This window comes from Leptinotarsa decemlineata, unplaced genomic scaffold, assembly GCF_025532065.1.
Source record: "Leptinotarsa decemlineata unplaced genomic scaffold, Ldec_3_MD MMD2_P_RNA_scaffold_14, whole genome shotgun sequence".
Lineage (NCBI taxonomy): Eukaryota > Metazoa > Arthropoda > Insecta > Coleoptera > Chrysomelidae > Leptinotarsa > Leptinotarsa decemlineata.
Genome location: NW_027412528.1, coordinates 9,343,779 through 9,355,906, shown reverse-complemented (window position 1 = coordinate 9,355,906; position 12,128 = coordinate 9,343,779). Strand labels below are relative to the sequence as shown.

At 34.6% G+C, this 12,128-nt stretch overlaps 2 protein-coding genes across 2 annotated transcripts; both read right to left on the bottom strand.

The window, feature by feature from the left end:
- Window positions 1–3,696: 3,696 nt before the first annotated feature.
- LOC141483562 (uncharacterized) lies at window positions 3,697–6,065 on the bottom strand. The gene is made up of 3 exons (XM_074178277.1): window positions 5,428–6,065; window positions 5,314–5,371; window positions 3,697–4,605 (listed from the first exon to the last, which is right to left on the bottom strand). The coding sequence occupies exons 1-3, from the start codon at window positions 5,812–5,814 to the stop codon at window positions 4,382–4,384; spliced, it is 669 nt and encodes a 222-aa protein (XP_074034378.1). The 5' UTR covers window positions 5,815–6,065; the 3' UTR covers window positions 3,697–4,381.
- Window positions 6,066–10,732: 4,667 nt separating this feature from the next.
- On the bottom strand, window positions 10,733–11,825 carry LOC141483559 (uncharacterized). The gene is made up of 3 exons (XM_074178271.1): window positions 11,331–11,825; window positions 11,080–11,253; window positions 10,733–10,997 (listed from the first exon to the last, which is right to left on the bottom strand). The coding sequence occupies exons 1-3, from the start codon at window positions 11,823–11,825 to the stop codon at window positions 10,770–10,772; spliced, it is 897 nt and encodes a 298-aa protein (XP_074034372.1). The 3' UTR covers window positions 10,733–10,769.
- Between the last annotated feature and the right edge of the window lie 303 nt (window positions 11,826–12,128).

Here is a 12,128-nt window from a genome sequence, read left to right as displayed (position 1 = left end):
GGAAGTACATGGAGCTGGTTCAGTTAAGTCATATAAAACTGTTGACTGAGATATTGTAGAGGGGTCAGGTAAAAGAGCAGCTGCTGGACTTGAAGGCTGTGAAATCAATGGTTGGGGGTCTATATCTTGTGTAGAAGGAGATCTTGAAGAAGACGCTGAACTTGAATCTTCTGTAACATTGGACGATTTTTTTACATAATATTTTTGCATTAATCCAGTAAATGGTTTTATAACATTGTCTATGATAACCACTTTCATACAATTCCACTGGTAAAACAACGTCTTTGAATTCCAGGTTATGTTCTTTTCTAGGTTTTAAGATAGTTTGACACTTTTTTAATGTTTCTTCAGTGAACAATATCAATTTATCCCCAAAATTATTACAAAAAACTCAGTTCAATAATTCTGCCATTGTATTTATTAAAAATAAAGCACTGCAAATACTTTTATTCCACTCACTTTAGTTGAAAAACGCAATAACGACAGAAGCACAACACACACTGAACAACTAAACACCTCATAACTACTAGAGTAGTTCTGAAAACAATATATTGCTCTCGCTCACGCTCAAGCGCTTGCATAATGCCCCTACTCTCGCACTTACAGCGGAACTTTGATTGTGTCTGGGAGAATGTTTGGCCCTTCGGATTGGTGTGGCTGTACACAAAAGGTATTAAAATAGCCCCCCAAAAATCATATATAAAGCAGAAGACTTCGAATACAACAAAAGTTCGGTAATTTTTTTATGGTTTCAAGCGTCTGGGAGGAATTACCGCCAACAGAAACGGTCTGTCAATATGAAATATTTATTTTTGATAATATTCTATGTGACATATATAAAAATCAGCACTTCGAATTTAACAAAAGTAAGTTATGTTTTTGTCTACCTTTTCTACCTGCTACTTGTGAACGGGCCGTCTAGTCAAACTAGTTAGTACACACACACTCTTAAACACATAGAAGAGTATCTATACCGTAAAATTCGTTACTTCAAAAATAAGTAACGTCTGGGGGCCCTGGGATCTTACTCTATATACTCACGTTCGAGTTGCTGTTTATGGTTTAAATCATCCATCACAGAATGCATGTAGGACAAAGAATCCCTAACATTCTTGTCCTCACATGTATTCTGTGAAAGAGGAACTTCCACAACAACCTCTCGAGTTGGTGATGGAATGGCTGGTGGGCTCGACATCCTGTCCTGAAGTGGTGTGGGAGTGGGTTTATCTTCTCGATGAACATCTACCCGCACCACCTGGTGTACCGGTGCTGCAGAGGAGGATGGTCCGGTAATCACATGAGGATGGGATGCTTCCGGTCAGGCTCTGATGGCTGTGTTCTTTTCGCATTTTTTCCGGAACACACTGAGATTATCCCCTTTCCTTCTGGATGATGGCTTCGACTTCGACGACTTTCGGGAACGTTTCACTACTTTTTTGTCCGCTCGTACCCTTTTCTTCGAATTATCGAACTCGTCCTCTGAGTCGATCTGAGACGGCACCACAGGAAGATCTGTCAACATCACCTCCTCCAAATCCGATAATCCAAGCAGTGAGTGATAGGACAATGAAGGATTTGGCAGCGGCTCCTCCAAGTCCGGATTCCATGTCTCCAACAGCCCTTCCAAATTCTGAGACGTCGGCACCGCCTTGGTGAAGAGGTCCAGCACTGCTTCCGCCTCGAAGTCACGGAAGAGAGACGTGATGTTGGGAGCCATCGTCAAAGTCATAGCTGGCTGGATCACAACGTCCTGATGGACAACCACCCTCCTGCGCATGGCTTCCTCTAGATGGGTTTCAGTTAGCGGGGTTCCAGCCATAAACCCTTTCTTGCGCATGACCTCCCTCTCTTGGGATTCAGTAAGAAGGGTTCCATCCATCAGAGCAGCTCGTAATGAAGACATGATTCTGAAAAAAATAAATATTAATCAAACTCATTAGTCTTACCATACAAAGTTTACTTCTCCTAGATAAAATCACCTTTATTATTATTTTTTATTGTTTTGATATTTTGATCTTATTTTGAACTAAGTCATATTGCAAATAAATACTTACATAGATTGTACTATTTCTGTGATTAATTTCTACATGCTAAATATGGCTAGAACATGACTAGAATAAAGGAATAAATACTGCCCCAACCTCGCAGTATTCTGTGTACAACAACCAAAGTATATATGCACTTCTTTCAATTCCTTGTTTATTTTTTATTTAATTTTATCATGAAAAAAAATTACAACCTTAAAATTAATATGCAAAAAATATTTTATAAACAACTTGAATATATCTTAAAATTAACATGCACTACATATATACATATATTCACAAATCCATTGGTAAGCCGGCAATCATGTCCTTTCATCGCCGCACCCGAGGCTCGTACTTCTCAGTGTAAACCACTAGCTCACCTTCAAGTTGATCTAATTTGCGAAGATCCGCTTCAATGCGAGAAAGCTGCTTATCCACTTCCCGCTTCTGAGCCTGAATGCCTTCAATTTTTGCACTCATGGCTCTGCGGCGGGAATCGCACTCACCTCGGCGCTGTCGCTTCTTGCTCAATTCATCCATCACAGATCGCATGTATGAGAAAGAATCAACAACTTTCCGGTCCTCACATGTGCTCTGTGACAGAGGAACTTCCGCAGCGACCTCTCGAGTGGGCGAAGGAATGTTTTCCTCAGGAAGGGCTGGTGAGGTTGATCTACAACCACTTGCACCTGGTGGACGGGTGCTGCAGGGGAGGATGGTCCAGCTTTTGATACTTCCGAAAAACGGGTTCCTTCCGGCCAAGCTCTAATGGCCGTGTTCCTTTCACATCTTTTTCTGAAGACGCTCAGTTTATCGTCCTTCCTCCTGATTCATGACTTCGACTTCGCGGATGGTGGTTTCGTCTTCTTGGAACTCCGCTCTTCAAACTTCACCACCTTGTTGTTGGCCCGTATCCGCTTCTTCGGGTTTTCAAACTCATCTTCGGAGTCGATCTGGGATAACACACCAGGTAGCTGTGCCAACATCACGTCTTCCACATCCGATAATTGCAGAAGATCTGGCAGTAGTTCCTCCAAGTTTGGATTGAACGTCTCCAACAACCCTTTCAAACTCTGAGACGTCGGCACCGCCTCGGTGGAGAGGTCCAGCACTGCTTCCGCCTCCTGGTCAGGGTTGAAGTCACGGAAGAGAGATGTGACGTTGGGAGCCGTCGTCGAAGTCATAGCTGGCTGGATCACAACGTCCTAATGGACAACCACCCTCCTGCGCACGGCTTCCTCTAGATGGGTTTCAGTTAGCGGGGTTCCAGCCATTAACCCCTTCCTACGCATGACCTCCTTCTGTTGGGTTTCAGTAAGAGAGGTTCCATTCATCAGGGCAGCTCGTAAGAAAGACATGATTCTGAAAAAAATAAAATATAAGTCAATACAATATATACATATATATATATATATATATATATATATATATATATATATATATATATATGTATATATATATATATATATATATATATACATATATATATATATATACATATATATATATATATATATATATATATATATATATATATATATATATATATATATATATATATATATATATATATAATATACAGTGTCACCGATAAAGTCCGAATCAAATGGGAAACTTTTTTATTTATCGTTTTATGTGAAATTTGATTTTGGCAGTAGATTTTGCTTAAGAAATAATGTCAAATGGCGTCTACAAAATAGGTCACGTGATTTCCTTAACCTGTCAAAATTGACATTTAAAAAAAGAAACATCGAAAAATGACATTTTTCTTCAAAATATCCAAAAATATCAAAGGATAAAAACATTTTCTTTTGTAATTTTATACCCACACACCAAGTTTCAAACCCATAATAAGTATTTTATATTTTCACTATTTTTCCGCATTCCTGCTTTTTCTACTTATCAAAATTTAAGCACACCTGTACTAAATCATTTATTTTAACTAAACTCGTCACCGAATTTCTTTTTTTGTAATATAATAATATTTTAAGAGCCTATTTGATGTTAAAAACAAATTTTGAAAAATAAAAGTTGTCAAACTTGATGCAAAGTTCATCTAGTTTCAACGGGGCTTTCAAAACTATATAGTACTTGAGTTTTTTAATGAGCAAATGGCCTCACAATATGAATTAGAACAAAACGGAACATTAGGAAACATCATTTCGTGATTCTTGAAGCCCATTCAATAAAAGAAAAAAACTCATAGTATTTACATTTACCTACTCCGCTAACAACACTAATTTAAAAAAAACTGGGTAGGCTGTGAAAAAATATGAAACTACATAATGTGTTTTAGAAAACGTCACTGTTACTGAATAAATTAATGCCCGTTAGTTCAATGTAATGTATGAAAATTAAAATAATATGTTATCTTTACAAGAAAAAATTGAAATTGTGCTAAGATACATCCTCTGTAGGAGCTCGAAGGTTGCTTGGAGTTTTGGAGGATATTTCAAATCAAGAATGAAATATAATGAAAACGCAACTTTTAGAGCTTCCATAAATGTTCCATATCCTTGCAAATCAATGTTCTCTCTTTCCACAAAAACAAAGAAGATTTCATTTTCTTGTGCATCACCTTAAATGAAAAAATAAATAGGTTTCTCATGAATAATTATATGAATAATGATATGTATGTACTGAAATATAACTTTATTTTCTTAAAGAGTAATGTCGAGAACTATTTTTAGGATTTTATAAGGGCTGATGATTGAGTAGTTGAAGAGTATGAATGTACAGTGTGTGTATGGAAAGGAAGTATTTTTCAGAGATATTTCTTTCTTTGAAGGCGGTTGTTTTCAATGATTTTTTTTTTGGTTTTGTGTCTAGTAGAAGCTGACTAGAAGGAAAGGTGATTTTCGTATAATTGAATGTTCAATTAAACATAATTGTTTCGGATGGACTTCTTCTCCCGGTTTTTTGTATGTGAATATCTATCGTATGTATGAATTACACATCCTAATGAAGAGTTCAATTCATTATTTTCAATTTTAATTTTTCTTTTTTCATTTGGAGGTTCCTATCTTCTGTTTGTTATTGGAAAAGTAAAAGGTCAATAGTCTTCGTTCCCAGAAAGTATACTATCATGGAAATTTCAACCCCATACTATATACCGATACAACAATAAATAAAAGAAAAGTAAAGATCAAATTGGTGATATAAACTTCTGAAGGTCATTAGAAATGGACAACGAGAAATCTGGGTTGTAGAGGGAGTACAAAATGTTCATTGTGGTATAATGGTTGAGAATGAATTGGAGCCAAGAAAAAATGAAAACTCATCTTACCTACTGCCACAATGCTTGGAGTCAGAGGTAAATCATCATTATGTATATCGGACATTGTCTGAAATAAATAAATATTAATAAATAGGATAGTAGATTTTACTTTTATATCCCCACCTTTGATACTAGAAAGAAGTCCTCGATACTTTCTCCGAAGTACTGGGCTATATATGTAAGACACTTTATTGAATCATCAGCAACTACTTCCTTCTCTACACTAGCATTGATTTTATCCAACAAGTTGATATTTGATCCTGTTAATTTATTAAAATGCCATATGATCGATTTTGGAGATAGTATAATTGGCCACTCTTCCTTTATAGAAGAAATTGTGGGGCTAACTACATTATTCAGATATTTTCTGATTTCTGGATAGCTTTTTTCGAGTATTGTATAGACGTCTTCATTAATATCTGTGGCTTTCTTTTCTTTATCGGAAACCATTTGAGAACTAACAATTTCTAGATCCCAATTTGAGCAGCCAGCTCTTGCACTTAAAAACATTTTTTTATTCGCCACCGGATTAGCTGTATTATTTGTATTACTGTCAAGTGCTCTTTTATAAAGAGGTCTATTCAGATAGTTATTTCTATCAAACAATGTTTGCACTAGTTTGTGGCTACCATCTCCTAAAATTACTCCGTCCCTATCTATGTCGATGAACAACGACGGGTAAGAGTTTATGACTTGCTTTGTTTTATTTTAAATGCTCTGATCGGAATAACTTTTTTAAAGCACCTCATATCATCAACTATGATTTGTGTTAAACGTGTAATTGTTCCTGCGTCTCTTATTTTATTTTCCAAATTTTGAATTTGATTGGAGTTCAGTTTCACCCAAGGTATTTTGAAATTTTTCCACCATGTTTCGGCATTGCAATCGGTTGATTCAGAAATTATAATATTCTCAGATGATACCATCACTGGAATTTCTTGATCTATTGAATCCATAGTAATTGTTGAATTTGTGCTGCTATTCAACAAATCATTTCTTGGAGGTAGAGTAGAAGATAATGACAATCCTGATGTTAAAGAAGAATCTGATTTGGGGGTTTGCCAGTATTCTCCAGGTTGTAGTAACATCAGAACTTCATTTTTGAAGTATGGCAATACTTCATCTTCGACAGGGGTTCCGTTCGATTCCAACACTAACACTGATCCATTCAAATCCAATTTTATGGACGCTGAAATTAAAATAATGATAAGTACCTATATAGACTATTTTCGAAATAAAAAAGTAACCTCACTAATGTAAGCTTGCAAATATCAATACGGGTGAATATGATTCAAGGATTATAATTATGTTTTTCCTTTTGTTGGGTATGAACCTGTTGGAAATGAAGGCATTATTATTATCATTATGTAATGTTTGTGTCAGGCGAAGAGCACTTTTCTGGATGACATTCAAAAGCTTCCAAGGAAGATAATCTGATCTTTATAAAACATCTTTCGGCATCTTCCTAGTCCGAATAAGTGTTCCCAAGTTTCTGAAAAGCAGCCTTTGGTATTCTACGATTGGCGTCATTTTAATCCCCAAAACAACTTTTCGAAGCAGAAAGTGGAATTGCCTGCATCATAATGTTATCGGGAATTCAAATGAGAAAACGAGACAAATATGTTGTCGTTAGCATATGTTTGTAATGATTTATCACATAAAAAAAAATTACTCTGTAATATGACATACATGTTCGCCAGCAACTGCACTCCTAATTTTTCATTTTCAACTCTGGAGCAATTTAGGTCTTCTGAGTTGTTAGTAGGTGCCGGCACTTCTTGTATATCAGTCTGATTTATATCACTTCTTTCAATTTGTGAATCAATGCTGAAAACGGTTCTGTTTCGATTCCTTTGATTACGGAAAACATGTGATCTGAAGCTTCTGATATTAGAAAATCGTATTTATATTACATATTACAGAAAGAGGACAGCTTACTCTAACATTAGGTTCTTTGAAATGACTGTATAAATGGAGAAATAAATGTTTTTTGTTCAATGTAGCAAAATTACAACCAGCAACATTACAATTATTATTATTGTGTGAATTTCCCTCTCGAATTCCAACACTACTACTTTTCTTATACTTATGTGACCTGAATACATGTTGCCTGTAACCTGTATACGATTTTAAAATGACGCCACAGCCATTTCGGCGACAAATAAATTCAACACTTGGCCAATTTCTATGAACATAATAGTGAATATCATATTTTCTGATAGTGTGACAATGGAATGTACACAAATTATATTTGAACATCTTTGTTGTTTTCATATAAACAAAATATATGTACTTACTGAGACATTCGATGAAATCAATAACTAGCAACAAACTTTATGATAAATTCTTAAATTCTAACCTATACGCAACAACCGCAACGTAACTGCTGACCATTATAATCAAAAATCGAGTGTGGCCTGGCAAATGGGGGATGCGCGCGCACTAGAATAACGACTTTTTTCCGAGTTTATTATGGAATTCTCCACAACAAATTCTTCAATATTACACGATTAGTAATGACTTTTATTAAGATTTATATTTTTACGTTGAAGAAGTCAAGCGTTGAAAATTCCTGTATTGATGTTGGAAATAAATAATTACAAAATATTTACTGGTTATTTACAATGTACTACTACAGAACTAATAAAGTGTGTTAACATAATACAATATCATAAACGGAAACTTAGTAAAGTACTATGACTTTTTCATCAGTTTTGCTATTTCATCGTATTCCTAGTGTGTTTACCTTTTCGTTATCGCCTAATGCTATTACGCTAATTGAATCATTTCCATCAATGAATTCGTGTAATATTTTTGGGCTATTTGACATCCACTTCCTTAAAGGAAATTTATCAGTCATCAAAATGTCTGAAATCTCTTTGCAGACCGAAATTGCCTCTTCCTCTGTATTAAAACCAGTCGAAAGGTCGTCTACATAAAAATCCCTTAAAATAATTTTTGATGAAATAGGAAATTGACTGGCAACTTCATAAGCTAATTGTTTAATACATCTAATAGCTAGGTAAGGAGCAGATTTACAGTATTTAGTAGGAACATAGAAAGTTCTTCTTTGGGATTATTTCTGCAGATCTTCAGATTATTTGCTAGAGTGGTCTATCATCAGGGTGTATGAAAATTTGTCTGTACATTTTTGTGATATCTGCTGATACCACAAAGCTGTGCTGACGAAATCTCAACAGTATAGAAAAATTCCATTTTGTATCGGTGTCCCTTTATATTGAAGGTCATTGATGCCCGTATTCTCTGTAGGGTAGTAAGCCTGGCTTAGAAGCTAAGCTCGCTTAATTCGTTAATTTTATATGCACCGTAACAGTAATCAGCTTTAAGCCTGCTTATAGTTAAGCCCTCCATTTTGGTGGCTTAAAATATTTAAGCCAAGCTTTATTGAATCTAACCTAGCTTTCTGACGGGCGAGGACTGACCTGACAGGTATTATTTATTTTATTTTCCATCCTTGTGTTGTTTATTGTGTATCTGTCTGTCTAACAAAATGAAAGTAGAGGATGAATTATATGTAGAGGATGATTTAGATTTATTGGATATCATAGAATTCGGTTTTCCACGGCGTATTCATGCCAGGCCAAATTATTTTGAAGAAATGGATGATTTGAATTTTTTTCGAAGATTTAGGTTAACCAAAGCTACAGTTTTATCCGTATTAGAATTAATAGAGGAGCAGCTTGAATTTGAAAATGACCTGTAAGTATTTTTAAAATGCCTTATGGACTAACTACAGTTAGTATTATTTTTTTTTCAGAAACAACAGTGTATCGCCTATTAATCAACTTTTAACAACCCTTTTGTTTTATGCCAGCAGTGCCCACCAGATTAATATTGGTGATATTATGTGTATGAACCAACGCACGGTTTCTCGAATCATAACAAGGGTGTCCGAAGTTATTGCTTCTCTACGCAATCAATTCATAAAAATGCCAAGTACTCCAGAAGAAATATTATCCTGTCAAAATGAGTTTTACCAAAAAGTAAGGTTTCCACGTGTCATAGGGTGTGTAGATGGGACGCATGTTAATATCCGTTCACCAGGTCAGTATAAACTATAACATTTTGAAATAATAATTTTTGAAAATAATGTGTATTGTAACTATAACACAAAAGCAACAAACATAAAATGATATAAATGTTTCAATATTGTAGGAGGAGAGGATGGTGAGGTATATAGAAACCGAAAATCTTACTTTTCCATCAATGTACAGTTGGTATGCGATAGCAAATTGAATATTACTAATATTGTAGCAAGGTGGCCTGGGTCAACACATGATGCAACAATTTTCAATAATAGTCGCTTAAGAACAAGATTTGAGGTTGGAGAATTTGGAAATGCCATTCTACTCGGTATTACAAATAGTTACTTACAATATTACTGTTGTTTCATTTTGTATTTTTCAGGAGATAGTGGATACCCTAATAAATCATATTTACTGACCCCACTCACAAATCCTCGAACGCAAGCCGAACAATTATATAATGAATCACATATTCGTACTAGAAATTGCATAGAACGAACAAATGGTGTATATAAAAGAAGGTTTCCAGTACTGTGTTATGGGCTCCGGTGTAGTGTAAATAATGCAATGACAATTATTGTTGCCACAGCGATTTTATACAACATTGCCAGAAATATGCACGAGGATATCCCGCCACCTCCTGTCGGAATAAATCCAGAGGAACTAGATTATTTAATCCACCAAGGACAAATTCCTCCAGTAAATTTACAGGAAAATGTCAATTTTGATTTTAGAAATGATATTGTTAACACTTTTTTTGCTACATTATAATATCAGACAGTAAAAAATACTGTTTTATTTTATTATCTACAAAAACGAAACAACTATATTTTTATCAGAACTCAAAAATGTTATTCATTTTTCATTATTTGTCAGCTGCATTGAAAAATAGATTAGAAGCATCCCAAGATGGGAAATACATAAACTAGTAGATTAACTATAAATCATTATATTTTATTTTACTTCATCAACTCCAACATTGTTCAACAAAACGTTACTGAATAGGATATTCCCTCTACAACTCAAAAATCATTTTATCATCCTTTTGTGATTCTCGAATCACATATATGAATAATGAATGAATATATAAGTAACATTACTTATGTGTCTGAAGAAACAATGATTAGGACAAATTTATGTATGTTTGTATATATGTATATAGATCAACATCAAAACATGTTCTCTCTTGTTTAATTGTAAACATTTTATCCACCTACGCACAGACTCGCTCTTCTGTAGGTTAACCATATTTATTTATCTTCTACTACTTAGCATATATTAGCATATATTGATTTCAAACTGTATCTCCTCAATGGCAAATAAATATTATTATTATTTTAGATTGAAACTCATACTTTTGTATTGAATTTTTATCCGAAATGTTAATATAAAATGCAGATATAAAATTTAAAAAATCTTTCAAAATTTTAATTTTTTTTTATTGGCTAATTCAATTTCCAATAATTCTATTTCTAATTTCCGTTTTTTTATGATGAGGGCGTTTTCTTCTTCCATATGGCGGGTTTGGATATCCAAAATTTGAAGTCTCTTGTCTAGAACCATGTCATATTTCTGGGCAATATGAGAAGACGTCAATGGCTTAATGACTGTAGTTGGTCGCCTCCGGTTCGGTGTTTTTCTAGAGTGCTGAAAAAATGATGACGGTTTTCAAATAAATTACACCTTACCATTTTTTAAACTAGAATGAAACAAATTGTCAAGTACTAACCTGACTGTCAACAGCTTCATTATTTTGACTTTTTTCTTCTGGTAAAACTAGTGGGGTGCTAACAGGGTCCTCTAATCGCACTGGAGTATATTTTTTCCAAGATTTGTGATTGGTACTTTCAGGAATATCCTCTTCGCGGGTCACTTCCACATTGAGTCTGGTGGAACTAGTGTTCTAAAAAATATTTTTGTTTAGTTACTGAGAGGGTACATATTGTTAAATATAACATTTTATAATAAAAAACTAGTTACCTGATGTTCTGAATTTGGTTGCTGATATTCATCTTGATCAAAAGTATATTCAATGATTTGTTCAGATGAAGAGGTAGCTCTGATGGGCAGCAGATTGGCATCATCATCAAACTCATTATGAAGCCCTACAAGTGTTTTTTTATTCAAAATTGACATAAGAATGTCATCAGTATCATCCTTCTTAATCTTTGGAGGAGGCCCCCCACCAGTCATAAGGGTTTGTTTCCTTTCTTCTGCCAAGGACTTCCTCAATTCTTTCTTCCTGTTTTCATAGCATTTTTTCAAATTTGCTGCATTTCTATAAGTACTACTAGAAGATGCATTAAATTCACTCTCTATAAGTTCCCAGGTTTTTTCTTTTTGTGCCGTACTGACTCTGTCGGTTTTTTTATCTTCAATGGTGTCAGCATATTTGTTAACAATTAAACGCATCAAATGCACTTTTTCCGCATAGGTAAAATTTGGTGCTCGATTTTTGTGGCTTGTAGATGCCATTTTCAAATTGGAATAGAAAAGTACTGAGAATATCAGAGTCGAAAACTGTCTAAAACAGATTCGAGACAATGAATCTAGAGATGATAAACCTCAATTTATATTTTCCAACTTTAGTACCTGAAATCTCATATCCTACCTAACTACTAACTACAGTATCTCCCAACTTTTGAAATTCACAATTTTGACATTCAATTTGATCTTCTTCTATGTTTGTTGTGCTTATGGCATGATTTATTACGATAATTTCCCCACTTTTCCGGCGTTGCCACAGGTATTGTAGGCTTTAGAAAGCTTGGCTTAAAT